This window comes from Podarcis tiliguerta (assembly GCF_965153285.1).
Source record: "Podarcis tiliguerta genome assembly, chromosome: W".
Lineage (NCBI taxonomy): Eukaryota > Metazoa > Chordata > Lepidosauria > Squamata > Lacertidae > Podarcis > Podarcis tiliguerta.
In genome coordinates this window covers 10,982,585-11,010,503 of record NC_139552.1, presented here as the reverse complement: position 1 = coordinate 11,010,503, position 27,919 = coordinate 10,982,585, and the positions used below count along the sequence as shown (strand labels likewise).

General features: G+C 40.0%; 1 protein-coding gene across 1 annotated transcript in view; it reads right to left on the bottom strand.

Annotated features, from left to right (window-relative positions):
• Window positions 1–622: 622 nt before the first annotated feature.
• LOC310668794 (mRNA export factor GLE1-like) overlaps window positions 623–27,919 on the bottom strand; it is a gene marked incomplete at its 5' end in the record, with an annotated part of 34,737 nt that continues 7,440 nt past the window's right edge. The window contains 11 exons of the mRNA XM_083422122.1: window positions 623–754; window positions 1,702–1,765; window positions 3,282–3,364; window positions 6,296–6,400; window positions 8,281–8,407; window positions 11,122–11,312; window positions 12,968–13,110; window positions 19,343–19,412; window positions 21,710–21,822; window positions 23,422–23,659; window positions 27,282–27,527. Of these exons, the coding sequence (XP_083278248.1) occupies window positions 686–754; window positions 1,702–1,765; window positions 3,282–3,364; window positions 6,296–6,400; window positions 8,281–8,407; window positions 11,122–11,312; window positions 12,968–13,110; window positions 19,343–19,412; window positions 21,710–21,822; window positions 23,422–23,659; window positions 27,282–27,527 (1,449 nt within the window). The 3' untranslated portion in view covers window positions 623–685. The remainder of the gene's footprint in view (window positions 755–1,701; window positions 1,766–3,281; window positions 3,365–6,295; window positions 6,401–8,280; window positions 8,408–11,121; window positions 11,313–12,967; window positions 13,111–19,342; window positions 19,413–21,709; window positions 21,823–23,421; window positions 23,660–27,281; window positions 27,528–27,919) is intronic.

The following is a 27,919-nucleotide window of genomic DNA, read 5'->3' as shown; positions in this document are numbered from 1 at the left end:
AAGGATCCAATGTGAAAATCCAATTCAAATTTAATTAAAGGATTAAATTAAAAAAAAATAAATTAATTTTAAAATGATTTTTTTCAAGGATCCAATGCGAAAATCCAATTCAAATTTAATTGAAGGATTAAATTAAAAAAATAATAATTGAATTTTAAAAGGATTTCTGAAAGGATCAAAGGTAAAAATTAAACTCAAGTTTAATTGCTAAATTCAAGAAATAAATTGAAATTTCATTTTTAAATTGAAATCGAGGACAATTTGACAAATTTGAATAAATTTGAATAATCGGAATAATTCCCATTGCAGCTTTTGAGGATAATTTGTCCCCCCCAAAAATAGACGAATTTGAATAAATTTGAATAATCGCAATAATTCCCATTGCAGCTTTTGAGGACAATTTCCACCCCCCAAAAGAGACAAATTTGAATAAATTTGAATAATCGGAATAATTCCCATGGCACCTTTTGAGGACAATTTGTCCCCCCCCAAAAATAGACAAATTTGAATAAATTTGAATAATCGGAATAATTTGAGGACAATTTGCCCCCCCAAAATAGATAAATTTGCATAAATTTGAATAATAATTCCCTTTTGCGGGATTTGCAGACCCGGAAGCTGTTCGGTTTCTTCCCGTTTCCCCGGAAACGACCCCGGAAGGTTCCGGAAAATTCGGGGGGCGGAGTCACGACCTCCAAAAGGACGGGGGCAGGAATCCTTTGGGGAGGGGGATTTCGTTGCGCCGCAAAGATTCCTGGGGAGAGAGGGGGGAATATTATTATTATTATTATCATCATCATCATCGTCGTCGTCGTCATTATTATTATTATTATATTATCCCGGAACCGCAACCCCTGTTTTATAAGTATTAAGTATATATAATTATAGAATTAAAGTATAATAATAATTATAAGTATAATAAGTATAATAATAATAAGTATTATTATTATATGGAAATATAATTATTCTTATTCATATTATTAATATTAATATTCTAATCCCGGAACCCCCTTAAAATCCCTCCTTCTGGAATCCCTGTTTTATAAGTATTATAAGAATAATAATTATGGAAATAATTATTCTTACTAATTCTTATATTATTATTCTTACTATTATTATTATTACCCCTTGAAATTCCTCCTTCCGCCACCCCTGTTTTATAAGTATTAGAGTAATGATTATAATCATAATTATGGAAACGGGAAATAATTTCAAATGCAAAAATGTCAAATGCAATCATTTCATATTATAATTTCATGAATATGAAATAATCATGATTTTCATATTATAATTTCACATTAGAATGAAATTATTATTATTATTATTATTATTACAATTATTGTAAGTTCGTTTCTATAGAAATGAAATTGTAATGAAATGCAAATTGAATATTTGCGTATAAAGTTATTATTTGGATTGCAAAAATTTGGAAGAATTTGCAAATAATTTTATTATTATTATTATTATTATTATTATTACAATTATTATAAGTTCATTTCTATACTGCTTGACATTCCTTATAATGATATTATAAGGAATTATATTATATTATAATTATCTATTATATTATTATAATTAAAATATATTATAATATAATGTTATGTTATGTTAATTATTATATATTATATTAATAATTTTATATGCAGTAATTTGGAATGCAAAAATTTGGAAGAATTTGCAAATCATTTGCAATAATTTTACCTCCAAAAACTGCCTCAGCCGGATAAAGGATCCCATTTGCCCAGCGCTGGTGATCTCTTCGATCCTGCAAAACAGAAGGAAATAAATCAAGCAAATAAATGAACGGAACAAAATCAAGAAAAAATATATGAATATAAATAAAATAGGAAATAAACAGTAAATTAAAAATATATAAATGAAATGGAAATGGAAAATATAAATAAAATAGAAAATAAATAGTAAATATAAATATAAATAAAATAGGAAATGAAAAATATAAATAAAATAGGAAATAAATAGTAATTAAAAATATGAATATAGTAAATAAAAATGAAAATATAAATAAATGAAATGCAGGGAGCAAGTGGGAGATTTGAAAGGTTGCGAAAGGGCAAAACGAAAGGAAATAAATAAAATAAATGAAAGAAAGGAAATCAAGGAAAAAAATATTAATAGAAATAAAAGAGGAAATAAACAGTAAATTAAAAATATATCAATAAAAGGGGAAATGAAAAATATAAATAAAATAGGAAATAAAAATATAAATATAGGAAATAAAAATATAAATATAAATAAAATAGGAAATAAATAGGAAATGAAAAATATAAACATAAATAAAATAGTAAATGAAAAATATAAATAAATAGTAAATAATAGTAAATGAAAAATGAAAATATACGGCAAAACGAAAGGAAATAAACAAAGAAATGAACGAAAGAAAATCAAGAAAAAAATATAAATAGAAATAAAAGAGGAAATAAACAGTAAATGAAAAATATATCAATAAAAGAGGAAATGAAAAATAGAAATAAAATAGTAAATAAAAATATAAATATAGTAACTATAAATATAAATATAAATAAAATAGGAAATAAATAGTAAATGAAAAATATAAATAAAATAGGAAATAAATAGTAAATAGAAATAGAAATATAGTAAATAAAAATAGAAATATAAATAAAATAGGAAATAAACAGTAAATGAAAAATATAAATATGAATAAAATAGTAAATGAAAAATATAAATAAAATAGGAAATAAATAGTAAATATATAGTAAATAAAAATATAAAGATAAATAAAATAGTAAATAAATAGTAAATGAAAAATGAAAATATAAATATAAATAAAATAGGAAATAAATAGTAAATATAAATATAAATATAAATAAAATAGGAAACAAACAGTAAATGAAAAATATAAATATGAATAAAATAGCAAAAGAAACAGTAAATGAAAAATATAAATAAGAAAAATAGAAACAAGATAAATATAATAAATAAAAATGAAAAATAAAATATAATAAATACAAGATAAATATAATAAATGAAATGGAATGAAAGTGAGTAAAATATCCAAAATGAAATGAAATAAAAATAAAATAAAATTCCCATTGCAAGTGGATCTCAAGGGCTTCTTATTGCAAACAGCCAAAAAAACAGGCAAATTTGGGCAATAAATCTCATTTAAAAGGGAATTAATTTGCATTGCAATTTGGTCTGCATTGCTTTTAATTGCCGAAAAATTGCGGGAAAATTTGCAAATATTGATTAGAGAAGTGAATATTATATTATTGGCAATAATATTACGTGATTGGCAATACCTGGGCAGATATTCCTCTCTGATCAAGATAATCATCTTCCAAAATTGGGCCTGGTAGACTTTCATGAGAGCGTTGCCGCAGACCTAATAATTAATAATTATTAATAATAATAATAATAATTAATAATGCAGCAATAATAACAAGAATGATCAATACATCAATAATAAAAGAAGAGTCCTAAAAATCAAGATAATCATCTTCCAAAATTGGGCCTGGTAGACTTTCACGGGAAATTATTATTATTATTATTATTATTATTATTATTATTATTATTATTATTATTTAAATAATTATTAATAATGCAGCAATAATAACAAGAATGATCAATACAACAATAATAAAACAATAGTAATAAAAATCAAGATGATCATCTTCCAAAACTGGGCCTGGTAGACTTTCATGGCAAATAATTAATAATAATAATAATAATAATAATAATAATAATAATAATAATAATAATAATTAATAATAATTAGTAATAATGCAGCAAGAATAACAAGAACGATGAATACAAGTCATAAAAATCAAGATGATCATCTTCCAAAATTGGGCCTGGTAGACTTTCATGAGAGCGTTGCCGCAGACCTAATAATAATAATAATTAATAATAATAATTAATGATAATTATTAATAATGCAGCAATAATAACAAGAATGATAAAAACGACAATGATAAATACAACAATAATAAAAATCAAGATGATCATCTTCCCAAATTGGGCCTGGTAGACTTTCATGGCAAATAAATTATTATTATTATTATTATTATTATTATTAATTAATAATGCAGCAATAATAACAAGAATGATCAATACGACAATAATAAAACAACAGTCCTAAAAATCAAGATGATCATCTTCCCCAAATTGGGCCTGGTAGACTTTCATGGCAAATAATTAATAATAAAAATAATAATTAATAATTATTATTAATGCAGCAAGAATAACAAGAATGATCAATACAACAATAATAAAAGAACAGCCATAAAAAGAAAGAATAAAATAAAAACAAGAGAAACCACCAAAATCAAGAACAAGAAGGAAATAATCATCATAAAATGGGATACAAATGAAATAAATGAAATCAAAATGAAATCAAATAAATAAAAATACAATAAAATACAAGAACTTGCAATTAAGAGACCTAATAATAATAATTAATAATAATAGTAATTAATAATTATTATTAATAATGCAGCAAGAATAACAAGAATGATCAATACAATAATAAAGCAACAGTAATAAAAAGAAAGAATAAACAGGAAATGGGAAAGGAAACAGGAAATCCCTCCCCTCCTCTCCCCCCAGATCCCACCTCCAGGAAACAGGAAAGGGGAAAGGAAACAGGAAATGGGAAATCCCTCCCCTCCTCTCCCTCCAGATCCCACCTCCAGGAAACAGGAAATGGGAAAGGAAATAAGAAATGGGAAATCCCTCCCCTCCTCTCCTCCCCGGATCCCACCTCCAGGAAACAGGAAATGGGAAAGGAAACAGGAAATGGGAAATCCCTTCTCTCCTCTCCCCCCAGATCCCACCTCCAGGAAACAAACAGGAAACAGGAAATCCCCTCCCCTCCCGAAAGGCTGGGTCCCACCCCACCTCCAGGAAACAGGAAAGAGGAAATGGGAAAGGAAACAGGAAATGCCCTCCCCTCCCCCACTTCCTGCCCCGGACGCCTGGGTCCCACCTTCAGGAAACAGGAAAGGGAAACAGGAAATGGGAAAGGAAAGTGCCCTCCCCTGCCCCCACTTCCTGCCCCGGACGCCCGGGTCCCACCTCCAGGAAACCAACAGGAAATCCCCTCCCCTCCCGAACGCCTGGGTCCCATCCCACCTCCAGGAAACAGGAAATGAAACAGGAAATGGGAAAGGAAACAGGAAATGGGAAATCCCTCCCCTCCTCTCCCCCCAGATCCCACCTCCAGGAAACAGGAAGTGCCCTCCCCTGCCCCACTTCCTGCCCCGGATGCCTGGGTCCCACCTCCAGGAAACCAACAGGAAATCCCCTCCCCTCCCGAGCGCCTGGGTCCCATCCCACCTCCACGAAACAGGAAATGGGAAAGGAAACAGGAAATGGGAAATCCCTCCGCTCCTCTCCCCCCAGATCCCACCTCCAGGAAACAGGAAATGGGAAAGGAAAGATATAAAAAGAGAAAAATAAATAAATATAAAATATAATCTGCCCCCAGATCCCACCTCCAGGAAACAGGAAATGGGAAAGGAAACAGGAAATGGGGAAGGAAACAGGAAACAGGAAACAGGAAAGGAAACAGGAAATGGGAAATCCCTCCCTCCTCTCCACCCAGATCCCACCTCCAGGAAACAGGAAATGGGAAAGGAAACAAGAAACAGGAAACGGGAAAGGAAACAGGAAATGGGAAATCCCTCCCCTCCTCTCCCCCCAGATCCCACCTCCAGCAAACAGGAAATGGGAAAGGAAACAGGAAATAGGAAAGGAAACAGGAAATGGGAAATCCCTCCCCTCCTCTCCCCCCAGATCCCACCTCCAGGAAACAGGAAATGCCCTCCCCTCCCAAACGCCTGGGTCCCATCCCACCTCCAGGAAACAGGAAATGGGAAAGGACACAGGAAATGGGAAACGGGAAAGGAAACAGGAAATGGGAAATCCCTCCCCTCCTCTCCCCCCAGATCCCACCTCCAGGAAATCCCCTCCCTGTCCCGGACGCCTGGGTCCCACCTCCAGGAAACAGGAAATCCCCTCCCCGTCCCGGACGCCTGGGTCCCACCTATAGGAAACAGGAAACTCCCTCCCCTCCCACCTTCAGGAAACAGGAAATGCCCTCCCCTTCCGGACACCTGGATCCCACCTCCAGGAAACAGGAAATGGGAAATGAAACCAGAAATGGGAAATGAAATAGGAAGTGGGAAAGGAAACAGGAAATGGGAAAGGAAACAGGAAATGGGAAATCCCTCCTCTCCCCCCAGATCCCACCTCCAGGAAACAGGAAGTGCCCTCCCCTCCCTCACTTCCTGCCCCGGACGCGCCCGGGTCCCACCTCCAGGAAGTCGAAGAGGATGGTGGCCGTCACGTCGGGAAATGGCTCCGCGTTCAAAGTCTGGGCCAACCAGCGCCAGGCCTGGTTGAGTCCGTGCGGGTGGTTCTGGGAAATAATCGGATATTAATGTATAATAATAATAATAATAATAATAATAATAATTTTAAATTAATGTATGATAATAATAAAATATTTAAATTAGGGGGAAATAATCGTATATTAATGTCAAATGATTTGAATAATAAAATATTATTTGACCGGGCTGAAATAAAACAAGAACCCAAATATTAAAATAAAAAGATTAAATAAAAAATTAAATAAAAATATTAAATAAAAATCCACTTGGGGTTAAAAGTAATTAAAAATAAATGCAAGAAAACAAATAAAAATGAAATTAATAGATAAATATAATAAATTAATATAATAAATAAGATAGAGTAAATAAATTAAAAATAAAATTAAAAAGATAGAATAAATAAAATAAATTAAAAATAACACAGAATAAATAAAATAAATTAAAAACAAAATAAATAAAGATAGAATGAATTAAAAAGAAAATAAATAAGATAGAATAAATAAAATAAATTAAAAAGAAAATAAATAAGATAGAACAAATAAAATGAACTAAAAAGAAAATAGATAACAGAATAAATAAAATGAATTAAAAAGAAAATAAATAAGATAGAATAAATAAAATAAATTTAAAATAACATAACATAGAATGAATAAAATAAATTAAAAAGAAAATAAATAAGATAGATTAAAAATAAATAACAGAATAAATAAAATAATTTAAAAATAAATAAGATAGAATAAATAAAATAAATTAAAAACAAATAACAGAATAAATCAAATAAATTAAAAATAAATAAGATGGAATAAATAAAATAAATCAAAAAGAAAACAAATAAGATAAATAAAATAGATTAAAAATAAATAACAGAACAAATCAAATAAATTAAAAACAAATAAGACAGAATAAATAACATAAATTAAGAATAAACAACAGAACAAACAAAATAAATTAAAAATAAGATACATTAAAAATAAAATAAATAACAGAATAAAGAAAATAAATCAGACAGAACAAAATGAAAAAGAAAATAAATCAGATAGAATAAATAAATTAAATTGAAAATAAATCACAGAACAAAGAAAACAAAATAAATTAAAAATAAATAACAGAACAAACAAAATAAAATAAATTAAAAATAAATAACAGAACAAATAAAATAAAATATATTAAAAATAAATAAGAGAGAATAAATGAAATACATTAAAAATAAATAACAGAACAAATAAAATAAAATATATTAAAAATAAATAAGAGAGAATAAATAAAAAACATTAAAAGTAAATAACAGAATAAAATAAATTAAAAAGAAAATAAATAACAGAATAAATAAAATAAAAATAAAATAAATAAGATAGAATAAAATAAATTAAAAAGAAAATAAATAACAGAATAAAGAAAACAAATAAGATAGAATAAATAAAATAAATTAAAAATAAAATAAGTGAGATAGAATAAACATAACAGAATGAATAAAATAAATTAAAAAGAAAATAAATAAGATAAAATAAAGAAAATAAATTAAAAATAAATAACAATAAAGAAAATAAATTAAAAGTAAATAACAATAAAGAAAATAAAATAAAAATAAATAACAGAACAAATAAAATATATTAAAAAGAAATAACAGAACAAAGAAAATAAAAATAAATCAGATAGAATAAATAAAATATATTAATAAGAAATAACAGAACAAAGAAAATAAAAATAAATCAGATAGAATAAATAAAATATATTAATAAGAAATAACAGAACAAAGAAAATAAAAATAAATAAGAGAGAATAAATAAAATACATTAAAAATAAACAACACAACAAATAAAATAAATGAAGAATAAAATCAAATAAAATATAGAATATAAAATATATTTTCTTTTTCCGCCACCCGGAACTTTCCGGAACTTTCCCTCACCCCCTCCCCTCCGTAGGGCCAGCGCAGCGTCAAGATGGCGGCGTAGAGGCGGATCATTCCGGACATCCGCTTCAGGAAGTTGTCCTGGGGTTCGGGGGCCGAGTCGTGGGATTGGTAGCCCAGCAGCCTGGGGGCGGGAGGGGGAGGCGGGTGTCAATCAATCAATCGATCGATCAATTGATCAATCAATCAATCAATCAATTTATCCATCAATCAATCCATCCATCCGTCAATCAATCAATAAATCAATAAATCCATCCCTCTCTCAATTTATCCATCCATCCATCAACCAATCAATCAATCAATCAATCTATCCATCCATCTGTCAATCAATCAATCCATCCATCCAGCCGTCAATCAATTTATCCACCTATCCATCAATCAATCAATCCATCCATCCATCCATCCCTCTCTCAATTTATCCATCAATCTATCTATCTATCTATCCATCCATCCGTCAATCAATCAATCAATCAATCAATCCATCCGTCAATCAATCCACCTCTCAATTTATCCATCGATCCATCAATCAATCAATCCGTCAATCAATCAATCAATCAATCAATCCATCAATCCATCCCTCAATTTATCCATCTATGCATTAATCAATCCATCCATCCATCCGTCAATCAATCAATCAATCCATCAATCCATCCCTCTCTCAATTTATCCATCTATCCATCCATCAGTCAATCAATCAATCAATCAATCAATCAATCTATACATCCACCAATCTATCCATCCATCAATCAATCCATCCATCCATCCAACCAACCAACCAACCAACCATCTCAATCTATCCATCTATCTATCCATCAATCCATCCATCCATCAATCAGTCAATATATCAATCCATCCATCCATCTATCTATCAACCCATGCTATCTATCTATCTATCTAGGAAATTATCACTCAATCCATCCATCCATCCATCAACCCTCCATCCATCCATCTCAATCTATCCATCAATCAATCCATCCATCCATCCATCAAGCCATGCATCTATCTATCTATCTATCTATCTATCTATCCATATATCCATCCATCCATCCATCCATCCGTCAATCAATCCATCCATCCATCAATCAACCCATGCATCTATCTATCTATCCATCCATATATCCATCCGTCCATCCATCCATCAACCCATCCATCAGTCAATCAATCAATCAATCAATCAACCCATCCATCCATCCATCCATCCATCCATCCATCAACCCTCCATCCGTCCATCTCAATTTATCCATCTATCCGTCCGTCCATCCATCCATCCATCAATCAATCCATCAACCCTCCATCCATCCATCTCAATTTATCCATCCACCCACCAATCTATCCATCCATCCATCCATCAACCAACTGATCCATCCATCCATCCATCTCAATTTATCCATCTATCCATCCATCCACCCATCAATCAATCAATCAATCCATCAATCCATCCATCAATCTCAATTTATCCATCTATCCATCCATCCATCAACCAACCCATGTATCTATCTATCTATCTATCTATCTATCCATCCATCCATATAGCCATCCGTCCATCCATCCATCCACCAGTCAATCAATCAATCAATCAATCCATCCATCCATCTATCCATCAATCAACCCATCCATCAATCAATCCATCCATCCATCCATCCATCCATCAACCAACTGATCCATCCATCCATAATCAACCCATCTATCTATCTATCTATCTATCTATCTATCTCTATCCATCCATCTATCCATCAATCAATCAATCAATCAACCCATCCATCCATCCATCCATCCATCAACCCTCCATCCATCCATCCATCTCAATTTATCCATCTATCCGTCCACCCATCCATCCATCTATCCATCAATCAATCAATCCATCAACCCATCCATTCATCCAATCCATCCATCTATCTATCTATCTATCTATCTATCCATATATCCATCCGTCCATCCATCCATCAATCCATCAACCCATCCATTCATCCAATCCATCCATCTATCTATCTATCTATCTATCTATCCATATATCCATCTGTCCATCCATTCATCAATCAATCAATCAATCAACCCATCCACCCACCCACCCATCAACAATAATAAACCATTCATTACTAATTATTAATTAATTTAAAAAATACTAATTGACAATTCATAATAACACTTCATAATTCATACTAATAAGAATTAACAACTAATAATAAAAACTGATTATTAATAATTCATAACAATGCACTAGTATGAATAACAATTAACAACAATCAATTAATAACAATCCTGTTCCCATCCATCCATCTACCAACAATTAATAACAATTCATAATAATCATAACAATTCATAATAATAAACAATTAACAAAAAGTAATAATTTACAACAATTCATCATAATAATAGCAATTAATAACTAATACCAATAAGAATTAACTACAACGACTAATAACCAACTATGAATACTTAATATTTAATACCAATAAGAATCAACAACTACGACTAATAACTATGAATAATTCATATTTAATACCAATAAGAATTAACAACTAATAATAACTATGAATAATTCATATTTAATACCAATAAGAATTAACAACTAATAATAATAATAACTCACTATTAATAATTAATACTTAATACCAATAAGAATTAACTACTACGACTAATAACTATGAATAATTAATACTTAACACCAATAAGAATTAACTACGACTAATAACTAACGATGAATAACTCATATTTAATACCAATAAGAATTAACAACTACTAATAATAGGGAATTATTATTAATAATAATTAATAACAACAACGCACAAGTATCAATAAGAATCGACGACGACTCGTTAATAACGATCTCGTTATTACCTCCGCCCCTCCTCGGGCGACGCCCCCTGGGGGACCCGGGGCCTCAGGGGGGCGGCGTAAGGGCACTTCCTGTGGAGGTGGGCCAACAGGAAGTGGCCGACCGGGGGGTGGAGCTCCCAGATCCCAGAAGCCACCACGGCGATGGGGAAGGCGGCCTGGTGGTGGGAGGCCACCTCCTCCTCCCCTTGTTTCTGGGGGGAGAGTAGTAGTAATAATAGTAATAGTAATAATAATAATAATAGAAATAATAATAATAATAATAATAATAATAATAATAGAAATAATAATAATAATATCAGAAATAATAGTAGTAATAATTGTAATAATAGAAATAATAGGAGGAGGAGGAGGAGTAATAATAATAATAATATCAGAAATAATAATAGTAGCAATAATAATAATAATAATAGAAATAATAGTAGTAACAACAATATCAACAATAACAATATGAATAATAGTAATAATAATGTTGTAACAATATCAGTAGTAGTAGTAGTAACAATATCAATAGTAGTAGTAGCAACAACAATACGAATAATAGTAGCAATAATAATAATAGTAGCAGTCGTAATAATATCAATAATAATAATAATAGTAACAATATCAATAGTAGTAGTAGTAACAACAATACGAATAATAGTAGCAATAATAATAATAGTAGCAGTCGTAGTAATATCAATAATAATAATAATAGTAACAATATCAATAATAGCAATAATAATAATAATAATAATAATAGTAGCAGCCGTAATAATATCAGTAAAAATAATAAAAATATAATATAATATATATAATAATAATATCAATAATAGTAGTAGTAGTAATAATATCAATAATAATAGTAGTAGTAGTACTAGTAGTAACAACAATATCAATAATAGTAGTAATAATAAGTCGTAATAATATCAATGATAATACTAGTAGTAATAACAATATCAATAATAGTAGTCATAATAATAACAATAATAATCGTAGTAGTAATAATATCAATAATAGTAATATTAATAGTAGTCATAATAATATCAATAATAATAGTAGTAGTAATAACAATATCAATAATAGCAAAAATAGTAGCAGTCGTAATAATATCAACAACAATAATAATAATAGTAATAACAATATCAATAATAGTACTAATAATAGTAGCAGTCGTAATATGAATAATAATAGTAGTAGTAATAATATCAATGATAGTAGTAATAATAATAGTAGCAGTCGTAATAATATCAATAGTAGTAGTAGTAGTAGTAATAGTATCAATAATAGTAGTAGTAGTAATAATAATAATACCAATACTACTACTACTAGTAGTAGTAATAATAATAGTTGTAGTAGTAGTAGTAGTAATAACAATATCGATAATAGTAATAACAGTACTAGTAATAATAATAATAATAATAATATCAATAATAATAGTAATAATATCAATAATGATAATAATAGTAATAGTAATATCAATAATAATAGTCGTAATGATACCAATAGTAGAAGTAATAACAATAGCAGTAATGATGATAATAATAATAATAATCATCATCATCATCGATAGGAATAGTAGTAGTAGTAGTAATATCAATATCAATAATAATAATAATATCAGAAATAATAATAGTAGTCATAGCAATAATAGAAATAATAGGAGTAATAATTACAACAATATCAACAACAATAACAATATCAACAATAGTAATAATAACATCAATAATAGTGATAATAATAATAATAATAATGATGATGATGATAATAATAATAATAATAATAATAATAATAATAATAATAATAATAATAATAAAAAATTGGGGGGAAATCAACAGATTGGGGGAAATTTCCCGGAAAAATCTCTTACCACAAATTTTTCCGCCAGCTTGTAGTAGGAAAAGTTGAGGGCTTCCGGGTGGAGAGAGACGGAGACGCTTTGTCCGCCGGATCGGACGGGTTTCCCGGAGAGTAAGGCGTGGATCTTGTCAAAGATCTCCTTCAGCTGGGATCCTGGGGGAAGAGGAAGCGGGAAGTTGGGAAAGAGGAAGTGGAAGCGGGAAGTTGGGAAAGAGGAAGTGGAAGATTTTGGGACAGGAAGTGGAAGTGGAAGGAAGGAAAAAAAGAAATGCAGGAAGGAAGGAAGGGGAAGCGGGAAGTTGGGAAACAGGAAGTGGAAGTGGGAAGTTGGGAAACAGGAAGTGGAAGATTTTGGGACAGGAAGTGGAAGGAAGGAAGGAAGGAAGGAAAAAAAGAAATGCAGGAAGGAAGGAAGGAAGGAAGGGGAAGTTGGGAAACAGGAAGTGGAGGATTTGGGGCAGGAAGTGGAAGTTGGGAGTGGAAGGAAGGAAATGCAAGATGGATGGAAGGAAGGAAGGAAATGCAAGAAGGAAGGAAAAAGGAAGCGGGAAGTTGGGAAACAGGAAGTGGAAGATTGGGAAGATTTGGGGACAGGAAGTGGAAGTGGGAAGTGGATGGAAGGAAGGAAGGAAGGAAATGCAAGATGGATGGATGGATGGATGGAAGAAAGGAAGGAAATGCAAGAAGGAAGGGAAAGGAAGGAAGGAAGGGAGGGAGGAAAAGGAAGGGAGGAAAGAACGAAGAAAGGAAATGCAAGAAGGAAGGAAGGAAATGCAAGAAGGAAGGAAAAAGGAAGGAAGGAAGGGAGGGAGGGAGGAAAAACGAAGGAAGGAAGGAAGGAAATGCAAGAAGGAAGGAGAAGGGAAGGGAGGAAAAGGAAGGAAGGAAGGAAGTGAAAAGAAGGGAAGGGAGGGAGGAAGGAAACGCTTTGTCCGCCGGATCGGACGGGTTTCCCGGAGAGCAAGGCGTGGATCTTGTCAAAGATCTCCTTCAGCTGGGATCCTGGAGGAAGAGGAAGCGGGAAGTTGGGAAAGAGGAAGTGGAAGATTGGGAAGTGGAGGGATGGAAGGAAGGAAGGAAGGAAAGGAAGGAAGGATCGGACGGGTTTCCCGGAGAGTAAGGCGTGGATCTTGTCAAAGATCTCCTTCAGCTGGGATCCTGGGGGAAGAGGAAGCGGGAGGTTGGGAAAGAGGAAGTGGAAGTGGGTGGAAGGAAGGAAGGAAGGGAAAAAAGGAAATGCAAGAGGGGTGGATGGAAGGAAGGAGGGAAGGAAAGAAGGAAGGAAGGAAATGCAACATCTCCTTCAGCTGGGATCCTGGAGGAAGAGGAAGTGGGAAGTTGGGAAAGAGGAAGTGGAAGATTTGGGGACAGGAAGTGGAAGTTGGAAGTGGATGGATGGAAGGAAGGAAGGAAGGAAGAAAGGAAAGGGGAAGGAAGGAAGGAAATGCAAGATGGATGGAAGGAAGGAAGGAAGGAAATGCAAGAAGGAAGGAAAAAGGAAGGAAGGAAGGAAGGAAGGAAGGAAGGAAAGGAAATGCAGGAAGGAAGGAAACAGAAAAGAAGAAAGGAAGGAAATGCAAGAAGGAAGGAAGGATGGAAGGAATGCAAGAAGGAAAAAGGAAGGAAGGGAGGAAAAGGGAGGAAGGAAATGCAAGATGGACGGATGGAAGGAAGGAAGGAAATGCAAGAAGGAAGGAAAAAGGAAGGAAGGAAGGAAGGAAGGAAGGAAGGAAATGCAGGAAGGAAGGAAACGGAAAAGAAGAAAGGAAGGAAATGCAAGAAGGAAGGAAGGAAGGATGGAAGGAATGCAAGAAGGAAAAAGGAAGGAAAGGAGGAAAAGGGAGGAAGGAAATGCAAGATGGACGGATGGAAGGAAGGAAATGCAAGAAGGAAGGAAAAAGGAAGGAAGGAAGGAAGTGAAAAGGGAAGGGAGGGAGGGAGGGAGGAAGGAAACGCTTTGTCCGCCGGATCGGACGGGTTTCCCGGAGAGCAAGGCGTGGATCTTGTCAAAGATCTCCTTCAGCTGGGATCCTGGAGGAAGAGGAAGCGGGAAGTTGGGAAAGAGGAAGTGGAAGATGTTGGGAGAGGAAGTGGAAGTTGGAGGTGGATGGAAGGAAGGAAGGAAGTGAAAAGAAGGGGAGGGAGGGAGGAAGGAAGAAAGGAAGGAAGGAAGGAAACGCTTTGTCCACCGGATCGGACGGGTTTCCCGGAGAGCAAGGCGTGGATCTTGTCAAAGATCTCCTTCAGCTGGGATCCTGAAGGAAGAGGAAGTGGGAAGTGGAAGTTGGAAGTGGATGGATGGAAGGAAGGAAGGGAGGGAGGAAAAGGAAGGAAAGAAGGAAGGAAGGAAATGCAAGATGGATGGAAGGAAGGGAGGGAGGGAGGGAGGGAGGAAGGAAGGAAGGAAAGAAGGAAGGAAGGAAATGCAAGATCTCCTTCAGCTGGGATCCGGGAGGAAGAGGAAGCGGGACGTTGGGAAAGAGGAAGTGGAAGTTGGAAGTGGATGGATGGAAGGAAGGAAATGCAAGAAGGAAGGAAGGGAGGAAGGAAATGCAGGAAGGAAGGAAAAAGGGAGGGAGGAAGAAAGGAAGGAAGGATGGAAATGCAAGATGGATGGAAGGAAGGAAGAAAGGAAGGAAGGAAGGAAGGAAGGAAGGGCAAGATCGGACGGGTTTCCCGGAGAGTAAGGCGTGGATCTTGTCAAAGATCTCCTTCAGCTGGGATCCTGAAGAGGAAGAGGAAGCGGGAAAGAGGAAGTGGAAGTTGGAAGTGGGTGGATGGAAGGAAGGAAATGCTAGAAGGAAGGAAAAAGGAAGAAAGGGAGGAAGATAATGCAAGATCTCAGCTGGGATCCTGGGGAAAGAGGAAGCGGGAAGCAGGAAGTGGAAGATTGGGAAGATGTGGGGATCCGGGAGGAAGAGGAAGCGGGAAGTTGGGAAACAGGAAGAGGAAGTAGGAAGTTGGGAAACAGGAAGTGGAAGTTGGAAGTGGAAGGAAGGAAGGAAATGCAAGATGGATGGATGAAAGGAAGGAAACAGGAAGTGGAATATTGGGAGGATTTGGGGACAGGAAGTGGAAGTTGGAAGTGGATGGATGGAAGGAAGGAAATGCAAGATGGATGGATGGATGGAAGGAAGGAAGGAAATGCAAGAAGGAAGGAAAAAGGAAGGAAGGGAGGGAGGGAGGGAGGGAGGAAATGCAAGAAGGAAGGAAGAAGGAAGGAAGGGAGGGAGGAACGAAGGAAGTGAAATGAAGGGAAGGGAGGGAAGAAGGAAGGAAACGCTTTGTCCGCCGGATCGGACGGGTTTCCCGGAGAGTAAGGCGTGGATCTTGTCAAAGATCTCCTTCAGCTGGGATCCTGGAGGAAGAGGAAGCGGGAAGTTGGGAAAGAGGAAGTGGAAGTGGGAAGTGGATGGAAGGAAGGAAGGAAGGAAGGAAAGGAAGAAAGAAAAGGGGAAGGATGGATGGAAGGAAGGAAGGAAGGAAAAAGGAAGGAAGGAAGGAAGGAAGGAAGGAAAGAAAGAAAGAAAGAAAGAAAGAAAGAAGGAAGGAAGGAAATGCAAGAAGGAAAAAGGAAGGAAGGAAGGAAGGAAGGAAGGAAGGAAGGAAACGCTTTGTCCGCCGGATCGGACGGGTTTCCCGGAGAGTAAGGCGTGGATCTTGTCAAAGATCTCCTTCAGCTGGGATCCTGGAGGAAGAGGAAGCGGGACGTTGGGAAAGAGGAAGTGGAAGATGTTGGGAGAGGAAGTGGAAGTTGGAAGTGGATGGATGGAAGGAAGGAAGGAAGGAAGGAAAGGAAGAAAGGAAATGCAAGATCTCCTTCAGCTGGGATCCTGAAGGAAGAGGAAGCGGGAAGTTGGGAGACAGGAAGTGGAAGATTTTGGGACAGGAAGTGGATGGAAGGAAGGAAGGAAAGAAATGCAAGATGGATGGATGGAAGGAAGGGGGAAGAGGAAGCGGGTAGTTGGGAAACAGGAAGTGGAAGATTGGGAAGATTTGGGGACAGGAAGTTGGAAGTGGATGGAAGGAAGGAAAGGAAATGCAAGAAGGAAGGAAAAAGGAAGGAAGGAAGGAAGGAAGGAAGGAAATGCAAGATCTCCTTCAGCTGGGATCCTGGAGGAAGAGGAAGTGGGACGTTGGGAAACAGGAAGTGGAAGTTGGAAGTGGGTGGATGGAAGGAAGGAAGAGAAGAAAGCAAATGCAAGAGGGGTGGATGGAAGGAAGGAGGGAAGGAAAGAAGGAAGGAAGGAAATGCAAGATCTCCTTCAGCTGGGATCCTGGAGGAAGAGGAAGCAGGAAGTTGGGAAACAGGAAGTGGAAGCGGGAAGTTGGGAAACAGGAAGTGGAAGTGGGAAGTGGATGGATGGAAGGAAGGAAGGAAAGAAAGAAATGCAAGATGGATGGATGGAAGGAAGGAGGAAGAGGAAGCGGGAAGTTGGGAAACAGGAAGTGGAAGATTGGGAAGATGTTGGGACAGGAAGTGGAAGTTGGAAGTGGATGGATGGAAGGAAGGAAACGCTTTGTCCGCCGGACCGGACGGGTTTCCCGGAGAGCAAGGCGTGGATCTTGTCAAAGATCTCCTTCAGCTGGGATCCTGGAGGAAGAGGAAGCGGGAAGTTGGGAAACAGGAAGAGGAAGTGGGAAGTTGGGAAAGAGGAAGTGGAAGATTGGGGAGATTTGGGGACAGGAAGTGGAAGTTGGGAGTGGAAGGAAGGAAGGAAGGAAATGCAAGATCTCCTTCAGCTGGGATCCTGAAGAGGAAGAGGAAGCGGGAAGTTGGGAAAGAGGAAGTGGAAGTTGGAAGTGGGTGGATGGATGGAAGGAAGGAAATGCTAGAAGGAAGGGAAAAGGGAAGAAGGGAGGAAGGAAGGGAGGGAGGGAGGAAAAGGAAGGAAGGAAGGAAGGAAGGGAGGAAGGAAGGAAGGGAGGGAGGAAGGAAGGGAGGGAGGAAAAGGAAGGGAGGGAGGAAAAGGAAGGAAGGAAGGAAGGAAGGAAGGAAACACTTTGTCCGCCGGATCGGACGGGTTTCCCGGAGAGTAAGGCGTGGATCTTGTCAAAGATCTCCTTCAGCTGGGATCCTGAAGAGGAAGAGGAAGCGGGAAGTTGGGGAACAGGAAGTGGAAGATTTGGGGACAGGAAGTGGAAGGAAGGAAATGCAAGAAGGAAAAAGGGAGGGAGGGAGGAAAAGGAAGGAAGGAAAGAAGGAAGGAAGGAAGGAAGGGAGGGAGGGAGGGAGGGAAAGGAAGGAAGGAAGGAAAGAAGGAAGGAAGGAAATGCAAGAAGGAAAGAAAAAGGAAGCGGGAAGTGGAAGTTGGAAGTGGAAGGAAAGAAGGAAGGAAGGAAATGCAAGATGGATGGATGAAAGGAAACAGGAAGTGGAATATTGGGAGGATTTGGGGACAGGAAGTGGAAGTTGGAAGTGGATGGATGGAAGGAAGGAAATGCAAGAAGGAAGGAAAAAGGAAGGAAGGAAGGGAGGGAGGAAGGAAATGCAAGAAGGCAGGAAGAAGGAAGGGAGGGAGGGGGGAAGGAAATGCAAGAAGGAAGGAAGGGAGGGAGGAAAAGGAAGGAAGGAAGGAAATGCAAGAAGGAAGGAAAAAGGAAGGAAGGGAGGGAGGGAGGAAAAGGAAGGAAACGCTTTGTCCGCCGGATCGGACGGGTTTCCCGGAGAGTAAGGCGTGGATCTTGTCAAAGATCTCCTTCAGCTGGGATCCTGGAGAGGAAGAGGAAGCGGGAAGTTGGGAAACAGGAAGTGGAAGATTTGGGGACAGGAAGTGGATGGAAGGAAGGAAGGAAATGAAAGATGGGTGGATGGAAGGAAGGAGGAAGAGGAAGCAGGAAGTTGGGAAACAGGAAGTGGAAGATTGGGAAGATTTGGGGACAGGAAGTGGAAGTTGGGAGTGGATGGATGGAAGGAAGGAAGGAAGAAAGGAAAGGAAAGGGGAAGGAAGGAAGGAAATGCAAGAAGAAAGGAAAAAGGAAGGAAGGAAAGGAAATGCAAGAAGGAAGGAAAAAGGAAGGAAGGAAGGAAATGCAAGGAAGGAAAAAGGAAGGAAGGAAGGAAGGAAAGGAAGGGAGGAAGGAAAGGAAATGCAGCGGAGGGAAAGGAGGAAGTGGAGGAAAAGGAAGGAGAAAGTGGAAGAAAAAGATGTGGAGGAAAAGGAAGGAGGAAATGGAGGAAAAGGAAGGAGGGAGAAAGTGGAGGAAAAGGAAGAAGTGGAGGAAAGGGAGGAAGTGGAGGAAAAGGAAGGAAGTGGAGAAAAAGGAAGGAGGGAGGAAAAGGAAGGAGGAAGTGGAGGAAAAATTGGGAAGTCGGAAAAGGAAGAAGTGGAGGAAAAGGAAGGAGGAAATGGAGGAAAAGGAAGTCGGAAAGGAAGCAGCTGACCTGCTCTGGTCGAGATTTGACTGACAGGAGTGGTGACGGCTTTCTGGAGATCCATCTTGATCTTCTTTTCCTGGAAAAGGGGGGGGGCAGGAGAGGAAAAGGATCACCGGCATTTTGGGATCTCCCTCTCTCCCGTTCCCGGGATTCGGGTCGGGGGACTCCTCCGGGGAATTCTAGAGGGATCCGGGGAATCTTAGAGGGATCCGGTGACTCGTACGGGGATCCGGGGAATCGTACGGGGATCTGGGGACTTGTAGGGAGATCTGGGAATTGTCTGAGGATCTGGGGACTTGTACGGGGATCCGGGGACTCGTACAGTGATCTGGTGAATGGTCAAGGATCCGGGGAATCGTCCGAGGATCCGGGGACTTGTAGGGAGATCTGGGAATTGCCTGAGGATCTGGGGACTTGTAGGGAGATCTGGGGACTTGTAGGGAGATCTGGGAATTGTCTGAGGATCTGGGGACTTGTAGGGAGATCTGGGAATTGTCTGAGGATCTGGGGACTTGTACCGGGATCCGGGGAATGGTAGAGGGATCCAGGGACTCGTCCGGGGATCCGGGGAATCGTCCGAGGATCCGGGGACTTGTAGGGAGATCTGGGAATCGTCCGAGGATCTGGGTACTTGTAGGGAGATCTGGGAATTGCCTGAGGATCTGGGGACTTGTACGGGGATCTGGGGACTCGTACAGAGATCTGGTGAATGGTCAAGGATCCGGGGAATCGTCCGAGGATCCGGGGACTTGTAGGGAGATCTGGTGAATGGTCCGAGGATCTGGGGAATCGTACGGGGATCTGGTGAATGGTCTGAAGATCCCGGGACTCGTATGGAGAGCCGGGGAATTGTCCGAGGATCTGGGGGATGGTCTGAGGATCTGGGGAATCCTCCAAGGATCCCAGGACTCGTCCAGGGATCTGGGAATTGTCCGTGGATTCAGGGATTCATAGAGGGAATCATAGAGGGATCCAGGGAATCATCCTAAGATCCAGGGACTTGTACGGGGATCCGGGGCATCTTCCTGGGATCCAGGGACTCGTACGGGGATCCAGGGACTTGTACAGGGATCCAGGGAATCGTCCAAGGATCTGGGGGAACAGTCTGAGGATCCAGGGATTTGTAGAGGCATCTGGGGGATCGTCGAAGGATCCGGGGACTCGTCCAGGGATCCGGGGAATTGTCCGAGGACCCGGGGAATCACAGAGGGATCCAGGGGCTCATACAGGAATCTAAGGAAACCGTCCAATGATCTAGGGGGGATGGGGATCCAGGGACTCCTCAAAGGACTCGGAGAATCGCCCAAGGATCCGTGGAATCACAGAGGGATCCGGGGACTCGTATGGGGATCCAGGGAACCATCCTAAGATCCAGGGACTCATCCAGGGATCCAGGGAACAGTCTGAGGATCAGGGGAATAATAGCGGGATCCAGGGACTCATCCAGGGATCGAGGGAATCATCCGAGGATCCGGGGAACCACAGAGGGATCCAGGGATTCGTATGGGGATCCAGGGAACCATCCAAGGATCTGGGGACTCCTACGGGGATCCAGGGAACCATCCTAAGATCCAGGGACTCATCCAGGGATCCAGGGAATCATCCGAGGATCAGGGGAACCATAGAGGGATCCAGGGACTCATCCAGGGATCCAGCAAACGGTCCAGGGATCCGGGAAATCGTAGAGGGATCCAGGGACTCATAGAGGAATCCGGGAAACCGCCCAAGGATCCCGGGACTCCTCAAAGGATCCTGGGACTCATCCGGGGATCCAGGGAACAGTCTGAGGATCTGGGGATTCATAGTGGGACCCAGGGACTCATCCAGGGATCCAGGGAACCATAGAGGGATCCAGGGACTCCTAAAAGGACCCGGGGAATCGTCCGAGGATCCGGGGAACCACAGAGGGATCCAGGGACTCGTATGGGAATCCAGGGAACCACCCTAAGATCCAGGGACTCCTCTAAGGATCCAGGGACTCATACGGGGATCCGGGAAACCGTCCAATGATCCAGGGACTTGTATGGGGATCCAGGGACTCCTCAAAGGACCTGGGGAATCGCCCAAGGATCCGTGGAATCATAGAGGGATCCAGGGACTCGTATGGGGATCCAGGGATCTGGGGAACCATAGAGGGATCCAGGGACTCGTATGGGGATCCAGGGATCTGGGGGACCATAGAGGGATCCAGGGACTCGTATGGGGATCCAGGGATCTGGGGAACCATAGAGGGATCCAGGGACTCATACAGGGATCCAGCAAACCGTCCAGGGATCCGTGGAATCACAAAGGGATCCAGTGACTTATACGGGGATCCAGGAAACCGCCTGGGGATCTGGCGAACGATCCCCCCAAGCTTGGGGGAGGGTCTACCTGGCGCTCCTTGCTATTGGCCAGGCCGGCAAAGGAATCCACACACTGGTCCAACTGGTCCTGGAGCTGCTGGTACCACTGGAGGGTCTTTTCGTCGGACTGGAGCTGGAGCCCTAAAAAAAGAGGATCCATTTATATTTGGATTGATTTCGATCTGTTTGACGGGCTTATAAAGAGAAAGAATTTTTTTAAAAATAAAATAAAAATACATATGTGTGTGTGTGTATATATATATATTGTGTGTATAGTGTATACATATAGTGTATATTGTGTGTGTGTGTGTATACACGTTTGTGTGTATATATATATACATATATAGTGTATATATATACACATATTGTGTGTGTGTGTGTGTGTGTGTGTATATATTGTGTATATATATATATATATATTCTGTGTGTATATATATATATATATATAGTGTGTGTGTGTATACACGTTTGTGTATGTGTGTGTGTGTGTGTATATATATATATATATATATATATATATAGTGTATATATATACAAATATTGTGTGTGTGTGTGTGTATATATTGTGTATATATATATATATATATTCTGTGTGTATATATATATATATATAGTGTGTGTGTGTGTATACACATTTGTGTATGAGTGTGTGTGTGTGTGTGTGTATATATATATATATATATATATATAGTGTATATATATACAAATATTGTGTGTGTGTGTATGTGTGTGTATATATTGTGTATATATATATATATATATATATATAGTGTGTGTGTGTGTGTATACACGTTTGTGTATGAGTGTGTGTGTGTGTGTATATATATATATATATATATATAGTGTATATATATACAAATATTGTGTGTGTGTGTGTGTATATATTGTGTATATATATATATATATTCTGTGTATATATATATATATAGTGTGTGTGTGTGTGTATACACGTTTGTGTATGTGTGTGTGTGTGTGTGTGTATATATATATATTGTGTGTATAGTGTATACGTATAGTGTGTGTGTATATATATATATATATATATATATATAGTGTGTGTGTGTGTGTGTGTATATTGTGTGTATATATATATATATACTTTCTGTGTGTATATATATATATATATATTGTGTGTGTGTGTGTGTGTGTATATATATTGTGTGTGCATGTGTGTGTATATGTGTATATATGTATACATAAATATGTGTGTGTGTGCGTATATATATATATATATATATATATAGTGTGCGTGTGTGTGTATATATATATATATAATAAAGATGAATAATTATATTTCTATTTATAATTATATTTATATTTAAATATAAACATAAATTATAGAGAAAAAGAGATTACATTTATATTTATGTAAATACAATTTATATTTATTTTGATATATAACATAAATTATATATAAGAGATATTTATAATACAATAGTAGTGATATGTTGTAAATAAAAAATTCAATTACATTATACAAAATAAATAATAACAGCAATTGCGCCACAAAATAAATAACAATAATAATAATAAATGCACCACAAAATAAATCATAAAAATAAGAATTCCACCACATAATGACAACAACAATAATAACAATAACAATAATTCCACCACAATATTATTATTATTATTATTATTATTATTATTATTATTATTATTATTATTATTATTATTATTCCACCACAACCGGAATCTCATAAATGGAAAGATCATTATATCTGGGTAGAAAAAACGTACCGTTTTTCCGGACCTTCCCGGAACTTTCCGGAAGGGGATCTTTTTCCGGATCCTGGCTGCTGGTTGTTTTCTCGTTTTTCTCGTTTTTCTCCTTCTCGGCCGCTTTTCCCGCTTCCTCTTCCCGCTTCCTCCTTTGGGCGGCGAGGGAGATCTCTTCCCGCAAGGTGGAAACGAGATTCCGCATTTCCAGGAGGGCCTGGTCGGCGGAAGCGAGGTCGGCGGGATCGGGGAATCCTCTCTAGGGGAGGAAGGAAGGAAGGAGGAAGTGAAAAGTAGGAAGGAAATGAAAGAAGGAAGGGAAAAGGAAGTGAAAAGAAGGAAGGAAGGAAGGGAAAAGGAGGAAGGGGAGGGAAGTAAGGAAGTAGGGAAGGAAAGAAGGAAGGAAGGGAGGGAGGAAAAGGAAGGAAGGAAGGAAGGAAGGAAGGAAGGAAGGAGGGAAGGAAGGAAGGAGGGAAGGGAGGAAGGAGGGAGGGAGGGAAGGAAGGAAGGAAGGAAGGAGGGAAGGAGGAAGGAAGGAAAGAAGGATGGGAAAAGGAAGTGAAAAAAGGAAGGAAGAAGGGAAGGAAGGGAGGGAAAAGGAGGAAGGGGAGGGAAGGAAGGAAGAAAAGAAGGAAGGAAAGGAAAGAGAGGAAGGAAAGAAGGAAGTAAAAAAGGGAAGAGAGGGAGAGGAAATGCAAGAAGGAAAGAAGGAAGGAAGGGAAGAAAGGAAATGCAAGATTGATGGATGGAAGGAAGGAAGGGTGGGAGGAAAAGGAAGGAAGGAAGGAAGGAAGGAAGGAAGGGAAAAGAAGGGAAGGGAAGGGAGGAAGAAAGGAAGTGAAAAGAAGGGAAGGGAGGAAGAAAGGAAGGAAGGAAGGAAGGGAAGAAGGAAATGCAAGAAGGAAAGAAAGGGAAAGGAAGGAAGGGAGGAAGGAAGTGAAAAGGGGAGGGAGGGAAGGAAGGAAGGTAGGAAGGAAATGCAAGAAGGAAGGAAACGTTTCCGCTTCCTCTTCCTGCTTCCTCCTTTCGGCGGCGAGGGAGATCTCTTCCCGCAATCCGGAAACGAGATTGCGCATTTCCAGGAGCGCCTGGTCGGCGGAAGCGAGGTCGGCGGGATCGGGGAATCCTCTCTGGGGGGAAGGAAGGAAGTGACAAGGAGGAAGGAAGTGAAAAGGAGGAAGGAAGGGAGGGAGGAAGGAGGAAGTGAAAAGAAGGAAGGAAGGGAAAAGGAGGGAAGGAAGGAAGGAAGGGAGGGAGGGAGGAAGGAAGGAAGGGAAAAGGAAGGGAAAGGAAGGAAGGAAGGAAGGAAGGGAAAAGGAGGAAGGAAGGAAAGAAGGAAGGGAAAAGGAAGTGAAAGGAAGGAAGGAAGGAAGGAAGGAAGGAAGGAAGGGAAAAGGAGGAAGGAAGGAAAGGAGGAAGGGAAAAGAAGGAAGGAAGGAAGGAAGGAGGGATGGAAGGAAGGAAGGAAGGGAAAAGGAGGAAGGAAGGAAAGGAGGAAAAGGAAGTGAAAAGAAGGAAGAAAGGGGAAAGGAGGAAGGAAGCAAGGAAGGGAGGGAGGGAAGGAGGGAAGGAAGGAGGGAAGGAAGGAAAGAAGGAAGGGAGTGAAAAGAAGGGGAGGGAGGGAGGAAGGAAGGAAGGAAGGAAAGGGAAGAGAGGAAGGAAGGAAGGAAGGAAAAAAGGAAAGGGCAGAGAGGAAGGAAGGAAGGAAATGCAAGAAGGAAGGAAGGAAATGCAGGAAGGAAAGAAACGTTTCCGCTTCCTCTTCCTGCTTCCTCGCGGAAGCGAGGTTGGCGGGATCGGGGAATCCTCTCTGGGGGGAGGAAGGAAGGAAGGAGGAAGTGAAAAGGAGGGAGGGAGGGAGGAAGGAAGGAAGGAAGCAAGGAAGGAAAAAGAAGGAAGGAAGGAAGGAAGGAAGTGAAAAGAAGGAAGGTAGGAAGGAAGTGAAAAGGAGGAAGGAAATGAAAGAAGGAAGGGAAGGGAGGGAGCAAGGGGAAAGGAAGGGAAAAGAAGGAAGGAAGGAAAAGGAGGAAGGGGAAGGAAGCAAGGAAGGAAGGAAAGAAGGGAAAAGAAGGGGAGGGAGGGAGGGAGGAAGGAAGGAAGGAAAGGAGAAGGAAAGGAAAAGGAGGAAGGAAGGAAAGAAGGAAGGGGAAAGGAAGGGAAAAGAAGGAAGGAAGGTAAAAGGAGGGAGGAAAAGGAAGGAAGGAAGGAAGGAAGGAAGGAAGGAAGGAAAGAAGTGAAAAGAAGGGAAGGAAGGGAGGGAGGAAGGGAAGAGAGGAAGGAAGGAAGGAAGGAAGGAAGGGGAAGAGAAGAAGGAAGGAAGGAATGCAAGACGGATGGACGGAAGGAAGGAAACGCAAAAAGAAAGGAAGGAAGAAAAGGAAGAAAGGAAATGCAAGAAGGAAGGAAAGGGAAAGGAAGGGAGGGAGGAGGGAGGAAGGGAAAAGAAGGGGAGGGAGGGAAGGAAGGAAGGAAGGAAGGAAAGGGAAGAGAGGAAGGAAGGAAGGAAATGCAAGAAGGAAGGAAGGAAGGAAACGTTCCCACTTCCTCTTCCCGCTTCCTCCTTTCGGCGGCGAGGGAGATCTCTTCCCGCAAGGGAAATGAAAGGAAGGGGAAGAAAGGGAAGGAAAAAGTAGAAAAGAAAAAGGAAGGGAGGGAGGGAGGAAGGAAATGCAGGAAGGAAGGAAAGGGGAAGGAAGGAAGGAAGGAAGGAAGGAAGGAAGGAAGGAAGTGGGGCCCCCCCCGCACTCACCTCGCTGGCCGTCCGCACCAGGGCCGACACTTCCCCGCAGATCCGGTTCCCGCGCTCGGCGTAGGGGGCGTAGGCGGGGCCCTGCCGCCCGGCCTGGAACCCGAGTCCCCGATTGGCCCGCAGGAAGGAAAGGGGAAGGAAGGAAGGAAGGGAGGGAGGGAGGGAGGAAGGAAGGGAAAAGGAGGAAGGAAATGAAAGAAGGGAGGGAGGGAGGGAGGAAGGAAGGAAGGAAGGAAAGGAAGAAAGGAAATGCAAGAAGGAAGGAAAGGGGAAGGAAGGAAGGGAGGGAGGGAGGAAAAGGAAGGAAAGAAGGAAGGAAGTGAAAAGAAGGGAAGGGAGGGAGGGAGGGAGGAAGGAAAGGGAAGAGAAGAAGGAAGGAAGGTAAGGGAAGAGAGGAAGGAAGGAAGGAAGGAAGGAAAGGGAAGAGAGGAAGGAAGGAAGGGGAAGGAAGGGAGGGAGGGAGGGAGGGAGGAAATGCAAGAAATGAAAGGAAAGGAAAGAAAAAAATGCAAGAAGGAAGGAAGGAAAGGAAGAAAGGAAATGCAAGAAGGAAGGAAAGGGGAAGGAAGGAAGGAAGGAAGGAAGGAAGGAAGTGATAAGAAGCGAAGGGAGGGAGGGAGGAAGGAAAGAAGGAACTGCAAGAAGGAAGGAAAGGGAAAGGAAGGGAGGAGGAAGGAAAGAAGGAAGGAAAGGGAGGAAGGAAAGGGGAAGGAAAGGAAAAGGAGGAAGGAAGGAAGGACGGAGGAAGGCAGGAAGGAAGGAAAGGAAATGCAGGAAAGAAGGAAAGGGGAAGGAAGGAAGGAAAGAAGGAAGGAAGGAAGGAAGGAAGGAAGGAAGGAAGGAGGAAGGGAAGGAAATGCAAGAAGGAAGGAAAAAGGAAGGAAGGGAGGGAGGGAGGTAGGAAGAAAAAGGAAGGAAGGAAGGAAAGAAGGAAGGGAGGAAGGGAGGAAAAAGAAGGAAGGAAGGAAGGAAGTGAAAAGAAGGGAAGGAGGGAGTAAGGAAGGAAGGGAAGAAGGAAGGAAAGGGAAAGGAAAGGAAAAGGAAGGAAGGAAGGAAGGGGAAAGAAGGGAAGGGAAAAGAAGGAAGGAAGGAAGAAAGGAAGGAAGGAAGGAAGTGCCCCCCCCGCACTCACCTCGCTGGCCGTCCTCACCAGGGCCGAGACCTCCCCGCAGATCCGGTTCCCGCGCTCGGCGTAGGGGGCGTAGGCGGGGCCCTGCTGGCCGGCCTCGAACCCGAGTCCCCGATTGGCCCGCAGGAGCTCTTCCTGGGCGGCGTAGAGGCGGCGGAGGCGCTCTTGCCCCGCCTCCCGGCGCTGGAGCTCCGCCTCTTCCTCCCGGAGGCGGCGCTGCTCCGCTTCCCGGAGCTTGCGGCTGAGGAGCTATGGGGGGGGGAGAGGGGGCGGAGTTAGGGAGGGAGGCGGAGTCACGGAAAAGGGAGGGAGAAGAGGAAGAGGAAGAAGAGGAAGAAGAAGAGGAGCAGGACAAGGAAGAAGAGGAGGAAAAAGAGGAAGAGGAGAAGAAAAGGGAGGAGGAGGAATTAGAAGAGGAAATAGAAATGGAAGAAGAGGAGGAGGAAGAGGAAGAAGAAGAAAAGGAAGGAGAGGAGGAAGAGGAAAAAGAGGAAGAAGAAGAGGAGGAGATAAAGGAAGAGGAGGAGGAAGAGGAGGAGGAGGAAGAGGAAGAAGGAGAAGAGAATGGAAGAAGAGGAGGAAGAGGAGGAAAAGAGGAAGAGGTGGAAAATGAAGAAGAGGAGGAAGAGGAAGAAGAAGAG